Source organism: Amphiura filiformis, chromosome 9, assembly GCF_039555335.1.
Source record: "Amphiura filiformis chromosome 9, Afil_fr2py, whole genome shotgun sequence".
In the NCBI taxonomy this organism is placed as follows: domain Eukaryota; kingdom Metazoa; phylum Echinodermata; class Ophiuroidea; order Amphilepidida; family Amphiuridae; genus Amphiura; species Amphiura filiformis.
Genome location: NC_092636.1, coordinates 4742139 through 4761112, shown reverse-complemented (window position 1 = coordinate 4761112; position 18974 = coordinate 4742139). Strand labels below are relative to the sequence as shown.

Below are 18974 nucleotides of genomic sequence, written 5' to 3'. Positions count from 1 at the left end.
ACTATTGCCCAACAAACGTCAGTTTACAGTCATGTTTGTTTTACTTATGAAGGCATGGCTGCATGGCGGTAAAAAACTGAACTTTTTTGTCATGCATGACTCTTGGAGAACTTCAGTGGATTCCTGACAAAGTATTGTCCCAGAAGGAATGGTTTCAAGATAGTAAAATAAACTGAGCTTGTTTTGTCACGCATGCCAGGTGGAGAACTTCAATGGATTCCTGACAAAGTATGGTCCCAAAAAGAATAGTTTCACTTATGAAGGGGTGGTTACAGATTGAAGGGGATAAAAAAAAACCTTAAATTGCCATATGGGTAATTGGGAGAACTTGAATGGATTCCTGACAAAGTATTGTCCCTTTAGGAATTGATTCATATATTAAGGGATGGTTCCAAGGGAGTAAACAGCCTTGTCTTGTCTCCCATGCCACTTGGAAATCTTCAATTGATTCCTGCCAAAGTTTTGTCCCAGAAGGAATGGTTTAGTGTGGTTATAAGGTGGCAGTACTAGACACAATGCTAATGTGGGAAGTGAGCCTGTGGCCTTGGCTACACCGTTGTGAATGGTGTTCTTGATGTGCGCTACCATGATGACATTCCACCTAAAAATGCTGCTGCAATTTGTTCTTTCTCCTTTGAAGATTATCAGATTCAGTGACAAGCACTGCTTTAGTAAGTCCTTAGCATGGAATGTTGGAATGTACACTGGACAAAATACAAGTTAAATATTGGAACAGAATGGGACATTAAAGTATAATTTCTAGTGGAAATAGCTCTTTATATTCTGAATGCTTTGGAGGTGAGATAATATCACCAATTGGCAAGATAAAAATACATATTTCATACATTTATACATTTCTAAACATACAACTACTTATGAAATCTAGTACATCAAGTAGTTAAAAACCCAAGTACAAATAATACAGAGTACTTCGTGGAATCCTTTTAAACTGGAATATATAATACCTGTATATAAAATAAAATTATTTGTAAACTTACGAAAACATGAAATGAACAGTTAAGGGGTGGGGTATGAACGTTTGGACAGTATTTATTGTGGGACATGAGAGCACATCAGACATATCGAATGGCATTCTGAATACGAAGAATGTCCTTCTGATATCAAATAATTTTGATTTTTTGAAATTAGCAATGTAATACACATTTAATGGCAAATCATTAAAAATTGATATTTTGATATTTAACACTAGTCGAAGTAAACTTTATAAATCTGATGATTTACACTTAAAGTGCATGTAGGTGGGATGAAAAGCCGACGATCAATTGAAAATTTTGACCTTTCGTATTGAAGATATGGATTTTTTTCCCCAAAACACCAAAAAAATTAGGTCTTTTGGGAAAAAAAATCCATAACTTCAATATGAAAGGTCAAAATTTTCAATTGATCGTCGGCTTTTCCTCCCAGCTACATACACTTTAAGAATATATCATTAGATTGATAAAATTTACTTCGAGGACTGTTATAATATCAAAATGTGAAAAATAGCAAATTTTAATAATTTGTCATAAAATTTGTATTATATCGTGAATTTCAAAAAATGAAAATTATTTGATATAAGAAAGACATTCTTCGTATTCAGAATGCAATTCGATATGTCTGATGTGCTCTCATGTCCCACAAAAAATACTGTCGAAACGCTCAAAACGCTCATTCCAGATCCCTTAAGCTCCAACTCAACCAGAAAAAAACACATTCAACAGACGATTAAAGGACAGAAAAGTTACACATATTTACCACTATCAAAAAAAAAACCTGCTTGGTCAGTGAATATGGTGCTTACCAGTCAACAGGTTCCAGGGTCTGGTTCGTGAAACTTGGTCGTAAACTTTTGACAGTCCTATGTCCTATGCAATGGACATATTAAGTGATGTATGTATTAATCTAAGATTAACAGTCTATTCATGCATGACATACGACAATTACGACCGAGTTTGGTGAACCTGGCCTAGGAACCAAGAGGAGTTGTTTGTCTCAACCCCATGGGTATTACTACTGCCTTTCTTACAGAACTACTGATTGGTTAATTATGTGATATAATCATCTGAGTAACCAATCAAAATAGAGCTTTTAGATCTCTAAGCAATTTTAAGCTCAATCCCCTTCAACCCGGCTGACTATTTTTACCACATCTCAGATTGGCTCAAAACATGGTATAGCCCTCTTTGTAACCAATCAAATTATTTCTTACAGGTCGCTAATCCAGACAGTAGTACCTATGGGGCTAAAATCAATGAGATGTGGTAAAAAGAAGTGACAAATTTCTTTTGAATTACTTCTTGTCTTTGACATGTCAAACAGGTAATAATCTGAAGTAAAATTTAAATCCCATGCATGACAATCCACTTGGGCTTGATCGAATCATAAATTGTACGATTTTAAAAGCATGGTCAAATCATCATCAGTGATGTACGGGTCATCATAATGCTCCAACAAGCTAAATAAGTAAAATACATACATATGTTAACTTATACAAGCACACTCTGCCTTGGCTGTGACTTAAAAGGTGTGCGGCCCGATTGACAGTCTCATCTAAGAGCCCCGAAGTCACATCCTGTTCCACTGTGGTACACATTTTTACTTAAAGGACAGCAGCACTGCTGGCGCAATTTAACTCAAAACTACTCTGAGTTACGAAACAACAGTGTGAGATAAAAAACATCATATGTGTTACAAGCGAACCATCCACCTTTTAAGTCCAAGTGTTGCACACAAGTTAACACACATTTACCACTAACAACTCGGAGCTCCTGCTATAAGGGGCACCAAATCTTACCACCCGTCTCATAATTGAGGTTTTCTGCTCATGACGAGTCCTAGAAACTTAGAATCCGATGCCAACAATGGTGAATGGTCCACAAATTCATCTTAATTAAAGTTGTCTGCCCTTGAAGTCCTAGAACCTTGGATTGCTGCACTGACAACGGTTCAATAAGTTCATCATAATTGAGGTTGTCTGCCCATGAAGAGACCCAGCACCTTGGATTGCGGTGATAATGACGGTGAATGGTCCACTAGTTCAAAGCTGTCAGATACGACCTTTTTGCGACAGTAGTCTAGTACTAGTTTCTCCGCCTGACAAAGTACTTTGTTAAGGTCAAGTTCAAGTGCTAGTCTGTGGAGCGATGAGAATAGGATTATGTTGACAACAATTTAAACATTAAGGATTGTAAGGACACATATAATTTCATTCTACACTTTCATTTTTAGATGAAATGTTAAATTTCTTGCAAATTCTCTAGATTACAATAGTAAATTACTTGTTTGATCAGCTTGTAATCGGCAGGCCTTATAACATCGCGGATTAATATCAATACATTTTATTGGAGAAGTGACATCTCGCCAGAAGTATTGCAAAGTATTAATTGAAGTCCTGTACTCTGTCTACTTTCTTTAACAAGCAAAATACAGACCCAGCATATAAACTATATCAGTCTTAACGTGGATCTACTTTTCGGTGCAGTGGTAAAAGCCTAATAATTCCTGCCGAATACGAGCTGATCAAAGTATATGGCTATCACAAGCTAAAACTAAAGAGCTACAGACTATCGGCAAACAGGCAAAGTATCAGCATCACCCGTTAATGAGGGCCAATTGTTCCATGAAGTGCGACATACGAAACTGCTATGCACATACAGCAAATTTTCAGTCTAACGCTCTATCACATATATGCAAAGGAACGCAAAACTGGCTTGATTGTCAGACATGTACGATCGAATGATCAGCCCTCATGAATATGCAAGAATTCACAGCATACAAAGCACAGGGAATTTGACCGTTTGCAGCTAGTCTGTATCTCGTCAGCTCATGATTTCAAGCTTTCACCTGTTACACTCACCCATTCATTACAAATTGGAAGACACCCGCCGAGTCTGTGCATTCCAGTAAATCATTTCTGTAGTCATGTAAGATGGCTGTACATACAAATAACTCAAATGTAAACTCTGTGTTAACAACCGCCACTGCATTCCTCTGACTACCACCTAGGGGAAAAACAAACAGGCAAACACATGATTAGAATTAATAACGACAACTTTGAATTCCTACATCTCAGGTGGTATTACCGTATTCGTCCGAGTATAGTCCCACGCTCGAGTATAATCCCACCCCCATTTTTCGAAAAATTTCAGAAATTGTAAAAAAAAAAAAAAAAAAAAATTTTTTTTTTTTTTTAAGTTTTTTTTTCGGTTTTGGAGTGTCCCTGGACCTAGACCTAGATGCTAGGATCATTCATGGCTGACCTAAAAAAAAAAAAAAAAAAAAAAAAAAAATTCAAGATATTTTGTATTTTTAATATGAAAATTGATACTTTGTATTCATGTCATATCTATTAATGATTTCAAAATGCATTGAATTTGAATGCATTTTGAAATCATTAATAGAGTATGACATGAAAACAAAGTATCAATTTTCATATTAAAAATACAAATATCTTGAAATTCTTTTTTTTTTTTTTTTGAAATTGAGTATAATCCCACCCCCAATTGTGAAAAATGTTCACATAAAAAACGGGTGGGACTATACTCGGACCAATACGGTATTTTACAACTTAAGCAATGTTGTACGATTTTTTTTCACAAAATGTTAGTGTTCACTATATGAGATGTCCCCTTTTTATTTTGAGTCATACTAACTGAGGCGACATGAAAGAAACTTGTTGCTTCATTCCAGCGCCTAGATCGTGAGACATATTTGGTCAAATCTGATTTGCTGATGACATCTCTGGATCCCAAGAGTTCCTTAAAAAATGGTTTATAAGGTGTGTCTTGGCCATAGTGATCAACAACTTTATGGCAAATGCAATAATTGTATGTAGTCCCTTTTCTTTTTATTAACACAAAACCATCTTGACCTGTGACACAACATCCGCATCACAGGTCAACAAACTTTTCCCGCGATAACATCAGTGGGCCTGATGATGCATCCGAGATAGGATGTGAAATATTGCCACTCATCAAAAACGTAAGTCCAGTAGATCAGATTATAATCTCAAGTTCATAGTTGTTATTACCTGGATGAATGATAATCTTCACAATCGTACAAAACCAGATTCTTTGATTTTGATGACTTTCAACAAAACGTTCATGTTAAAATCTGCCATTTTGGGCTGTCAACTATGGGACCCAATTAGTACACCTCTTACATTATTTCCCCTCCATAAGTAGCATACCAACAAAGCATAGCACAAGCTTCAAGTATTGATTTCTTACCTCCCTCTGGAAATCCTTGGCCCTCTCTTCATCACGGATACGCTCAGCCTCTTCCGAAGACAATTCTAAATGCTGACTGCAGACTATTTCAAATATGATCAGACTTTCTTGGAATGGGAACTCCCTCTTAAAACACAGTAATAACCACCTGTAAAGTAAAATAACAATGAAAGAAAGAAATGAGATTCTTAAAAAAAAACAATGTGTTTTTTTTATTATGTTGGTTGTCTATGGACCCAATCTCAGAAAAGCTCTTTTCCACAGGAATAAGCACACATGTGCACACAACTTGCACTACTTACAAGAGGTCATACACAGACAAGAAATTAAATATACACATGCGTGCGAGTTGGAGAGAAAAAAATTTAAACTTCTTAGCCTATGGGGAAACCTAGTATTTTATAATGATTTCCAGACAGTAGGTGACTCCACACAATGCATCCTGGGATGCGTTTCAATGTGATCTCCTTATGTGCGCACAGACGGCATCGTGTCATGATCACCCTACACGCACACGGCATCGCGTCATGAGTGCCCTGCACACACACGCACCCCAACACACGCACCCCAACACACTTACAAGAAACCAAAAAACGTGCTCACAAAGCAATCTTTTCTCAGATGCAGATTTGAGTACCATGTAGACATTTTCCAAGAGATCGCATTGAAATGTTTTAATGCAGATTCCACTCTCATAGGGATTCACCCATTAATATACTGTCCTGTTACTTCACAACCTACTCCGGTCTTTTACAACTCCTCACCTGTGTAAAAACATTAGATCCCCTACATCACAGTCATCTAAATGTTTCAGCAAAGGTGGGTCTATCTCTTCCATGAGTTGTCGTACTAAGGCTGCAAAGCAACAACATTAATATTGTATTTAGATAATGTGAATGCTCTTTCCATTTGAAGAACACTTCATTTGCCTTGCACCCTATTTTGAGCCAATTCGTGTAGATTTTTTTTGCAAAAGCGAGCAGGCACGCAACACTCTGAATGCAACATGTGATCGATCTCATGAATATGCTAGAATTCTCACTGTATACAATCAAGGGGATTTTGTCCTTTGGTGCACGATCTATATCTCTTTCTTTAACCCTAACACCCAAAAATACCACAGAATACCACGATGAAAAATTAAGCGCATGTGTGAATCCCAGGGTCTACGATGACGCAATCACCCTAAGTGTTATAATGCTCACGGAATTGTTGCCCGGGCAGCGATAACCGGTGTAGCTACCGGTCCGTGATCATGTGGTTGCCATGCGGGGGGTCAAAGGTTCTAATCCCGGGGGTGCCAAGTGAATTCTGTGTTCATCTTCTCTCCTTTTTCGTATCTTCTTTAACTTCCGATATCAAAAAGCAGGGTTAAGTGTTAGAGGTTAATGACTGCGCATCAGTTGTTTTGAGGGTATTGTGAAATATCTAAACATTGTGCTTTGGAACCGAGAGATATTCCGAGGTCCAAAGCACAATGTTTAGATATTTCACAATACCCGAAAAAAAACTGATGCAAAGTCATTAACCTCATTCATAACCGTCACTTTTCACCTTTTTTAAATTCAATTTACGTCACATTTTCTTCTTTTAATTTGAAAACAGAACACAATTTTAACTTTATCTGTCGTTTTCCCTGTAATAAATCGAATAGCCCATTAAGGAAATACCACTACCGACCAATCAAACTAGCGCGCAATCATGCGATGTCCAAATAGGGCGGCCAGCGTCCGCGTAAATTGTTCGAACGCGTAACGCGTCACGTAACACGATCATTGTAGAGCGTACTTTTAGCTACGTCACGAGACGCGGTCATTATACTTTTTCAATGACCTGCATTTGCGTCCACGTATTTAAAAATTAATATCTGTGATTGGATCGCACTTGCTTCGTATATTAATGAGGTTATGAATTAGGGTTAATCTATGAATACATGTCTATTATTACAGCATCTCCATTCTCCAATATGCAAGAATATCCTCCTGATTCTTCACAGAATAGACAGCACTGTTATAATAGAATGCTGTACTGCAGGAGACTGACCCAGCATCCTATGCTTATAAACATGTGACACTACTTATACGGGGTGCCATTTTCTTTTTCTTCTCCCGTTCTCTTTATTTATCTTTTGTTCTTTTCTATTTTTAAGTACTTTCAATGTCTACTTTTTCACCTTTACAAAGACTAAATCAAACAAACCATTTCAAAGCAAAAACAAATTTTCAAAAAAATGAATATCCATAATTATTTTTCTGTTGAGACCCTCCGCACAGTGTCATCGCCCCGATATCTTCATGGCAGAAATCGCCATGGTAGGTTGAATCCACCGCCAAAATTGGCCATTTTGTATCAACCTGTTTGCTAGTTTTGAGTCGCATAATAGGCCGAAGGACATCTGACTAAGGCTACTGACAATAGCCCCGATTAGCTCGGTGACTGACCTCGCTGTGTGTCAGTCGAGCATGGTATGCCATAGGTCATATGCTTTTAGATTACCTCCACGATTGGCCTATACACTGAGCTATATAATTTGGCACATATAAATCAGAAATATTGTCAGTTTTTGACTCAAGACGCAAGCTACTGTCTCAAGACGCAAAACCAACGACTATCATATCTGTTCAAAATATATATTCATGTGCAAGGAACCACATCTGCTATCTTTATACTGAAATCATTTACGGGAGATATTCATCATTTTCTACACGGTATCCAAAGATTTTCTTCTCATATCAAACTTGTGCATAGCAAATTCACGTATATCGTTCCCGGTATTTATTTTAGTATCTCTGCTGACAAAGTAATCATTAGCCAGGCGATGTCGGTGTGCTCCGTTTCTTGTAATAAATCCATCGTACACATCAAATCTAACCACACAGTCTCCTGTTTATTTCAATACTTACCAAGTTTCCTGAGCATACCGTCCTCTAAGAAATCATTGAATATATTCTCCATAAAGAGAGTAAAACACCAGTAAGCATCCACTTCATCATCCATGACAACCAAAAATCTACTGAGTACATCATTCATTCCCTGAGCATATGTAACCTCTGAACAAAACAAAAAATAGAAAAATATCTAAGAACTCCACTTTAACCAAGAATTAATGTTTACTGGTATGTGGTAGGGTATAATTCAATTTAGGTAAAAGTCTTTTTCCTACCATTTTACAGTTTCTCAATTTCTTAAGCATCTAACGCTGATACTTTTTATTAGAAATGAGCAACCATCTTCTTTAAATGCATGTCAGGCTTGGTGTATGGTTTATTTATTGGTAGCTGCAGTATTGTGAATTAAGTTTTCTGCTAGACTAGTTTACCCTTTTTACTTGCCATAATTTTGTAACTAGCATAAATAAGTTCAAGCACTTTATATAGTGCTAGCAAGACAAATCCCAGAACTTATTTCACACAAGGGGAGCCAAGATGGTGGCGCTGGTTCCCATACATAAGCTAATTGCCATGCAGCATCTCTCCCATTATCTAAGGTACTCAAGAGTCTCCCTGAACATGCCTGTGGCGCAGGGTGCCCTCAACATGGCCGACGTTTGGTAGCAAGATCTACAGGCAATTCCTTTTTTGTTAACCCTGTGATCATGCCAAATCCTACACACAGGGTGCTTCCATTGGAACTGAACAGAGGCTTCTACCCTACACCACTCTGACACGTTTAGGGTATATTACCAAATTGAATCATACTTACTAGGATGGAAGACTGCAAATGTTACAAGTATATCTCAGAGCCTTGTGAGGTTTGGATTACCTTCCCTCTGAAGAAATATAAAACCAAACAATAGCATGAATAGTGAGTTCAAATACAGACAAAAGAAATTCCAATTAAAGTAGATCCTTTGGTTAAAGAGGCATTGTGAGATTTCATAAGTATTCCACCCTCAATTTGGTCAAAGTCAAGTTTTTAACATCTACATTATGCCCATATACATATCAGCATCTGAAATACTTTAGCTTAATTCAGTGTCTTTTGTGTAAAAATTCATTATTTTGTAATCAAGTTTTGGAACCCGGAAGTGTATTACCCTTAATTTTATTCCACACCACAACATACATGTAGCACTTGTAAAATGTCTCTTATTTTCAATATTACATATTTCAGTTGATAAATTACTACTCGATAGGCTCTTGAGTATTCAATCTATCAAAATAAGGCAATGTTTTGTCATTTAATTTTTTTTGCAAACTCTCTCAGAGTCCCTTCAAAGAAAATATGGCCACTACGTCGCGCAACATGAATCACATGTGTTAACGCATGCTGTACATAGTTGTCTGTGTCATATGACTTGTTTTATCCGTTATAAGGTCAATTGTGCAAAAGTGAAAGAAAATATTGATATACCAAATCCAAAAATCACTCTTTTACGCTAAAAGAACACCTACTCATTGAGGTTCCAAATAGTCCAAAACCTGCATTTTACGTAAGAAAAAATGTCTTGGGTTCACACTGCCCAGAATTCTTTCTCCACTCACTGACAATTTCAGATTCTGTCTTTATCATAAATGAACAATTATGTATGTACCATATTCATTCCAATAAGCACCCAGGGCGCTTTACAAAGTCAATTTGGGTGGGCGCTTATTAGAGACAAATTTACCTATGTTATAATAGGGTCTATGAGACGTTTTATTAGCTTTCCTGATGCAGTAAATTTATTGCAAGTTTACGCAGGACTTCAAATCCTCAAGCTATTTCACTGTATCAATATCTATCAGTCACATCAACATTAATGGTACCCTTAAGGGGGGTACAACACCCCTCGATAAATTTGTGTTTATTTTTGCATTTTTCTCAAAAACTAATAACACACTGGTAACAAAAGTTAAGTATATTATAGGGGCAAGGAATCCAGTTACTACAATGGAATTTCAGTGATCCAAGACAAGCGGTTCGTTATTTATGATAAGAAATGAGATACCGCTAGGATGTACCTCATTTCCTATCATATATGCTGAACCGCTTGTCTTGAGTCACTGAAATTTCAGTGTAGTAATTGGATTCCTTGCCCCAATAATATACATAACTTTTGTTACCAGTGTGTTATTATTTTTTGAGAAAAATGCAAAAATAGTCACAAATTTACCACAGGTGTAGTACCCCTTTCTAAACAAATTGAAAATACCCTAGGTGGGCGCTTATTGGGGTATGGGCACTTATTGGAACAAATACGGTATTAAAATGGTGGATGTTTAAGGGCTGGGGTATGAACGGTTGGACAGTATTTATTTTGGGACATTAGAGCACATCAGACATATCGAATTGCATTCGAATACGAAGAATGTCATTCTGATATCAAATAATTTTGATTTTTTGAAATTCGCAATTTAATACACATTTTATGGCAAATCATTAAAATTGATATTTTTGATATTTAACAGTACTTGAAGTAAACTTTATAAATCTGATGATTTATACTTAAAGTGTATGTAGGTGGGATGAAAAGCCGACGATCAATTGAAAATTTTGACCTTGCGTATTGAAGATATGGATTTTTTTTCCCAAAACACACACAAAAAATTAGGTCTTTTTGGGAAAAAATCCATATCTTCAATATGAAAGGTCAAAATTTTCAATTGACCGTCGGCTTTTCCTTCCTGCTACATACACTTTAAGAATATATCATTAGATTTATATAATTTACTTCGAGGACTGTTATATATCAAAATTTGAAAAATATCAAATTTTTATAATTTGTCATAAAATTTAGATTATATTGTAATTTTCAAAAAATGAACATTATTTGATAGCAGAGAGACATGCTTCGTATTCAGAATGCAATTCGATAGGTCTTAGGTGCTCTCATGTCTCACAAAAAATACTGTCGAAACACAATAAACGCTCATTTTAGATCCCTTAAGAGATGTATTTCTTATGTCAATTCACATGTTGACATTTTGATTTTGATTCATTTTTTTCTCAACTGTACACTAGTAGCTTCAACACCATAAGCAAAATACATTATGATGATCTTCATCAGCTTAAGGGGTATTTATTTACCTTCAACATGCACATCATAATCATTTTTGATTTACAATGCAGATAACATGCATTGGCAAGATAATTCCACACACCAGGTTCTTTATCAAACCATGGATTTATACACAGCATACACTAAAAATATCAGGCCCACAACGCTGTAGTAATACCCATAGTGATTTCGAGCGCTTTTGTGCGCTTTTGGCACCCATAATATGTTTGTCAAACATGCTCCTGGAGCATTCTAAGTCAAAAGTGCCCCTAGAGCATGTACTTCAATTGAAAATATTTATTTGTGGTCAAACATGCTCCTGGAGCATACTTAAATTGAAAATAATTATTTGTAAGTCAAACATGCTCCTGTACCATCCGATGCAGGACCATATTATCGGGCCAAAATCGCACAAAAACATTTTGAGCACCAACAATCCTGGGGAATAAGAAATAGCACCCTCTAAATTTACTGGTCTCGATGTCACATCTTTGTACCATCCATATCAGGTCATGTCACTCAATCTGCCCTTCCCTGTTACCACGGAAGTTAATTACTGAAGTGTTTATCACAGGTACTGAGGTAGATGGTTTTCCTTGTTAAAGCCTTCTGTAAATCATGGCAAACGATCACTATTTCCATTTCTTCACTATGTACATGTACAACAACAACAAACAACTTACTTGAAGAATGGTAAATCCCTGTCGGTTCTAGGCACATCTTTGTCTATAATACGAAGTACTTTCTTTAGGGTATCCATGTTGTCTGTATCTATGTTTTCCCTGTCTGCGAAGATCTGAAAACAAAGGAATCTCAATTAATATTAAATGCAACCTCAGTTACAACCAACAGCGTGGACTTAATTTGCATAACAAAGGGCATACCGTATTTGTTCCATTAACACCCCCCCCCCCCCCCCGGCACTTAACAAAGTTATTTTGGGTGGGCACTTATTTTTACATTGTTTAGGCTAACAATATGTAAAAAAGGCCCTAAATATTCATCCATAATCATGTGTGATATGTTTCAGATTTGCATGGGCAGTAAATAAACTAATATCACAGTTTGCTTGTTGTTAAGTCACTGGGGGGAAGGGGCGCTTATAGGGGCGCTTATAGGGGCATGGACGGTTAATGGAATGAATACGGTACATGTATTTTCAAATAAAAATTGAAAGCAGCTGAATGTTGACATGTAAATAAAATAACTAATGTCAGAATGTCAACATTAGGCATTCAACTAGAATTACGCGGTTCGTAATTAAGGTGGCCCCCACATAAAAGTGTGTAAATAACAAAGGTTTGTAAATACAAATAATATTCAATATGCAAATAAGCTCATTAATATTCATAAATATGCAAGTAACATGACACACAACTATGGCATAAAATAAGACAGTTTTGTGTTTATTTGTTTTAAAAACTTAATAAAATATGTAGAAGTACAGTTATATTTTATTTTTGTAGTTACATACGTTGAGCGCAAAAAGCATGAAAAATGTTCCTATAAAGTTCCCACTTTAGCATTTTCACATGACAAACCTTGGCTTCAAAATCTAAAAACTTCATTTGCTGTTTGGTTTCTTCTGACAATGACTCTGCAGCTGCCATAGAAGACTCTGGATTCTCAATATTGCCATTATGACTGGTATTAACTGTAAGCGTGTGGGAGAAATCATCAAAAGATAGGGTTAAAACATTTGCACATGTAGCTACAAAAGCAAATATAAAACTCAAACGACAGGTCTCATTTGATCATGTTTATACTCCCTTTCCAAAGATTCAAGAACAAAGAGTCCGAGATAATTACAGTCAAATATGTATTGTGTTTATGTAAAGGTTATAATATTTCATGTTTTTGTCTTGTGTTGCCTTCCATACCCCATTCTGACCCTGACTGCTTCCCATACATTTTGTACCTACATTACATCACCATCCTTGACCACCAGCCTTGACCACTTCCTGCATATCCCCAAATTGTGCTACCCTTGCAAATTCATGTGCTAGGATGGTGATGTAATGGTCAGGGTCAAATTGGGGAAACAAAGTTACATGGGGTATGGAAGGCGACACAAGACAAAAACATGAAATATTATAACCTTTACATTTATATTTATTAAGGATTTTAAATACAACTCAAAATTTGGAAACAGAAAATGTAATAAGTTTTAAGTATTTCTACATCGGTTATCACATTTATACCGTTGCATGCAGCTGGTCCCTGTGTATGTGGTCGAGCTTTCGTCAGATGCGTCTCCTACTCATCAGGAAAACATAGTATAGAAAAACTCTACCCACCCACCTTTAATAACAGATGCAATCTAAATAATCAAAGGCTTCTTCCAAGTCAACAAAAAACATACATACAAATCCATGCAACTGAACATACCAAAAGACTTGTTTGAGTTGTTATCCATTGCTCTGTCTTCTGTCTGTGCATTATTCACACGTTGTTGCAATGGTGAGTTCTGTGAACTGAGTACTGGTGAACGAGGACATAGGTCTGGTGTCATAGACTTCCATCGATCCTTCAAAGCTTTGTATCGACATCTGCATTCTAACCTGATCACCTCACGCTCTCTATGTTGGGAAGAATTCAAATTTAGGGGAGGTCATGATTCAGTTTGACAATGTTAAAATTGTTGATGATGTTTCTCCTAACGTTGATGTAATTTTGACCCACTCCCAGTTTTGTTACAGATTGGGTGGGAGAGGGTCAGAGCTATGAAATTAAACTATAGGGTCCACAACTTATAAGTTCCCCCTAATACTTTTTAAAATAAGACGAAAATATTTTACGAAATGTAAAAATGTAAAAAGGTATGTATAGCCCTATTTGTTTTACACATGTGGACCAATTTATAGCGTCACACATCATTGCGTTCAGTCACAATGGTTAATTGTGTAAGAAAAGAGGCCGTTTACAAGTTGCACCTGAGCAAGTCATAGCTATGAAATGAAACTAGTTACATTTATAGGATTTCAGCGATTTATTGGCAGTCAAGTTAGCGCAGTGCTAGACTTCAGTGCGAGAGGTCCAATTTCGAGCCTGGTGTGGTTGACAAAATAATATTCCTGTGAAAATAATAATTGTGCCAACTTGAAATTCCCCTAGACAAGGAACTAGCAGCCTATTTGTCTGTTTATACCCATACGTTACTTGGTGAGCTAATCCGGGTTGCGATTGTCACATGTGGGTAGGTTAGGAAACAGCGCCTCCATTAAGCTGCATCCCTGAATATTGTTTAATGGTTTATAAGGTGTGTCTTGAGCCAAAAGTCGTGTTCACATTGGTCGGCGCAAGTTGCTAGGAGTGGCGGTAGGTGCTGCCAGGAGTAGGTGCAGTGTGAACGATGGTAAGCGTAAGTTCCGCCAGGCGTACGTCCGATGATTTACTCCTGACAAAAGTCAGGCGTAGCGAGCTGGGTGTATCCTCCGCCAAGCGTAAGTTGCAATGTGAACAAAGGTTATGCCTGGCACCGGTGTAAGTTTGACCTTTTGTTGGTAAGTACTAAGAAATTACCTATCGCGTGGTTGTAAAAGGTCACAGAAATACCGGAAGTGATGCTTGGTGGAACTAGTCGGCACAGTGCTAGGAGTAGGCTAGTTGTGGACACGCAGTAAGAGTAGGGAAAATATTTGTGGAATTTTGATCAATGTTAGCGTAAAAATATGAACACGAGTGAAAAATCTGTCAAGTGTGCAGATGCCTGTGGGTTGGCGTCATGCACTAGAAATCTGGATGATGCCATTCGCAATGCTCCCCACAAGAACAGCGCTGCGGGTCGGTCAATTTTGTTTAGGTGAAGCAAACCTGGTTTGATACAGTCAAGTTGATAACAAAAGAATTGAGATGTACTTCACATCTCTTTAGGTATTCTAGTCTCAGCTATAAATGCCCAAATTTATTAATTTATTATATTAAACAATTTTAGTTTGTTCCCAAAGTTGTACTGAGACCATGTGATAATAACATTTCTAACAGGGCTGTCAACTTTTTGGAATTGCTAGGCGTGAGACACTGTCGTACCAGGGCGGAATTATTTTTGCCGACTACAATGTTCATTTCGACCCTTGATTATTTGAGCCGCGGCGCTTGAGAATCTAAAAAGTGTGTGTGTGTGTGTGTGTGGGGGGGGGGGTAGGGACAACAAATTATTTTTACGATGCGTGAGATTTTACTCATTTCACAGCTCTTTGCGTGAGATTTACATGTACTACCTAGGCGTGAGATTATACCGTACTACCTTGGCGTGAGACCGTGAGAAAATGACCAAATGCGTGAGACTCACGGCCAATGCGTGAGAGTTGACAGCCCTGTTTATAACATATCAGTGTTTATTCTTACCTCCTAGTAGACTGAAAGGGGTAATAACCAAAGAGGAATTTCCATGCATCTTTTCTGACATCATCTTGTATACCACCTGTACAAAGAGAAGAAAAGAAAAAGAATTTGTATTAAAACAGAATACTACACTTGATTAAAAACAGTACATAAATAGGCCCATGATATAGACCACTTGAAATGTGACGTAATTTCCCGGCAGTATGCATGCTAATTATGGCAATTTCCATTGTTCTTTGCCCTGCAGTGTGCGTATGCATTGTAGTTTCCTCAAGGCACATGCATTTTAAATCGCCCACAACATTTCATATAGTACAAGAAAGTCATTGAACAGTGTAACGGTTCATTCAAGCATATCGATAGACCAGTCCCTCGCCTTAGTTGATAAACAATGATGTCAAGTGGTCAAGATATAGCTGTATTATAAATGAAAAACATCAAAATTAGAGGTGACATTTCCTTTTATTTAGGACATGCATACAAGTCAAGGATCGCAGAACTCTTCTTGTAGTTATTAAGAAGGCCTATAAATGTTTTGTTGCGTTTTCTCCCTCCTGAGAAAAATTATGGGGTGGCAATGACACACCATATATCAGGCCTTGGGATCTCCTTCATAGAACCCATTCCTCTTTGTCTAATATTTGAGTGCAAAGACTGCTAGGAAATAAATAAATAAATAAATAAATAAATAAATACGAGTAGAACTTGTGGAACGAAAGTTGTAACTCTGAGTTTCACGCTAATGTGATCATCAGACAACTGATGGCTATACACTACTTACCGTAGGCCTTATCCTACGTCCGCATTAATAGGATAAGGCCTACGTCCGCATTAAAGGCCTACGGTAAGTAGCGTATAGCCATCAGTTGTCTGATGATCGCATTAGCGTGAAACTCAGAGTTACAACTTTCGTTCCACAAATTCTACTCGTATTATTAGCTCTGCTTTAATGCATCGAGCACTCTGCACGAAGATAGTCATCTTTCTCCAAGTAAATAAATGAATAAATAAACAAACAAACAAACAAACAAACAAACAAACAAACAAACAAACAAACAAACAAACAAACAAACAATCAAATTCAATTACGGGATAAACTGATATTATAACAAGGTGTGTTGAGTGCTATCATATTTTAATGAGTCATAGGCAATCACTCATCTGTATAAATAGAGGAGTGATGCCTAGGGTGTGATCAAACTTCATATTATGAAGTCAATTCATTGCATATAACATGTCAATAATACATTGGCCTACATACATGTACATACATATCATAATCACCATTATTGTTGATATTGCATTGTTTAATTATCAATTAGTGTTGTTATAAATAGACAAGAATACATTTTTTATTTTGCACGTAAACAAAAATGATTAAATTCACTACAATGCACAGTATGGTAGTCCGAGTATGTGTTTATTGTAACAGGAAAGGAAAGCAACTCAGTTTGGAATTGCATATGATTTCTTCCTGAATTACCACTTGCTTTTTACTTGTATTCATTCTATTGTGTGTATTTTTTGGTAATTCAAATAAATATTACGGTATTATCATGTGCTTTACTTGATAAACCCCGGGATAAACCCTGCTGTTAGTAAATGTTTGAGAGTCTGAAATAGTAATGTCAACCCTGAAGACTTGAAACCTGAAATGAGAGCAGTGCTCACACAACCTGGTTATTAGTGGTATGCAATCAATCATAATTCTTGTCAAATATAATCACTCCATGTCAAGGCCATCAACTTTTATCAAACTTTGGGTTGGTGGCATGGTAAACTGTTCTTTCTTTCTTATTAATTTTATTCAGTTTCCTGTTGTAGTGGGCAATTGTTCATCCCATTGTGTTTATTTGTTCTTGTGCAGGATGTGTATCCCCATTACTTACTTTACTATTATTAAACTGGCTATATTTTGTATAATATCGATTATTCTATTTCTAACTTTCAATTATTAAAACAAACAACCTTGATACACATGTATTAAACAACAGGATCTGTGTTAATGGCTATAAAGGCTAACAAATTTATTTTAAATGTGGATAAAACTAAATTAATGATCCTTGGTAACAATATACTAGACCCTGGTAACAATCACGTCATATAGATAAATTAATATAATTATCTTACACAACAATTGTATAATATAGGCCTATAAATTTCATTCAGGGTGACCAAACTTGTACAAGCCTTGTGCTCTTTTATGGTCATCCCTCCATTGTAATAGCACATGTTTTGATTTATATGATTTATAGTAAATAAAACTGAAACTGAAAGTGAAACTTATTGGAAAAGGTGACAAGAATTGGTATTGTTAGGCATTCTAGGCATTTTCTTCCACATCACACTCAAGATTAAATGTTATGTTATGGTATCAAATGCTTTTGAAAAGGTTGATACAATTTGTGACCCTACTTCTCATAAACCCGACTTTTCATACTCCACCAGACTTAAAAAATAAGTCGAAAAGTCAGGTATGAGAACAAGTTTAGAATTTCAGACAGACGGACTCCTTAAATTCTCCTTGGACCCTAAAGGAGTATTTCGTGATCCTAGCATCCTCTTTTTATGACATTTTACAGTAAATATCCATGAAAAAAGCTTATTTCCAAAATTTCAGTTGACTGAATTTTATGCGTTTGCGAGTTAAGCATGATTATGTGTATTACGCTGCTCCATAGACAATGTGTTGTAATTTCGTTCAGTATACCAGAACAAAATTCAAATTTCAAGATATCTTTGCTAAATTAATTTATCTGCAAGAAATTTTTTGCACATAAACATTATGTAGCCAGAGGTTTCCAGTGATATAAAAATCTCAACTTTTTTTTAGAAAAGTGGGGGATGATGCTGTGGACCACGAAATGCCCTTTTAAATGTTGGTTTTGCATGTACCAAAGGGTCCAGAAAAATTAAATTGGTGCCTTTGATTTTGGTTGCCCAGTGCTTGCATGTTGACAATTTCTGTGAAGTCAGATGAATTTCAGTTTGAGGGGAAAAAAATATTCCAAGCAGTAAAACATAAAGGTCAGGTCACTTCCCTATTTAGTTGGCATAGCAACATGCTTCCACACAGTTTTAATACCTTAAAAGTAAATTGGGTCAACTGTCACAATGACTTGGGTCATTTGCATATTGCCTAACTCAGCACATGTGCCTGATCTGGGCGGGGCACTTCAATATGAAATGGATATAGGTGTAGGGCTGGCACTTTCGCACTAAGGGGCATTCGGTGAGAGCAAAATGTAAAAAATATGGGGTCATTGGGTGAGAGCATGATTTTTGGCATTTGGTGAGAGCGAAATATGAAAAATATGGGGTCATTGGGTGAGAACATTTGGTGAGAGCAAAATATGAAAAATATGGGGTCATTGGGTGAGAACATGACAATCTTTGGGTGAGAGCCGAAAAAGCGCCACAAA

At 36.7% G+C, this 18974-nt stretch overlaps 1 protein-coding gene across 1 annotated transcript in view; it reads right to left on the bottom strand.

Annotated features, from left to right (window-relative positions):
• Window positions 1-1365: 1365 nt before the first annotated feature.
• Window positions 1366-18974, bottom strand: part of LOC140160467 (TBC1 domain family member 15-like) — a 55221-nt gene continuing 37612 nt past the window's right edge. The window contains 11 exon segments of the mRNA XM_072183703.1: window positions 1366-3133; window positions 3857-4010; window positions 5237-5376; window positions 5993-6083; window positions 8132-8278; window positions 8931-8995; window positions 11668-11670; window positions 11892-12004; window positions 12750-12862; window positions 13597-13787; window positions 15556-15631. Of these exon segments, the coding sequence (XP_072039804.1) occupies window positions 2959-3133; window positions 3857-4010; window positions 5237-5376; window positions 5993-6083; window positions 8132-8278; window positions 8931-8995; window positions 11668-11670; window positions 11892-12004; window positions 12750-12862; window positions 13597-13787; window positions 15556-15631 (1268 nt within the window). The 3' untranslated portion in view covers window positions 1366-2958.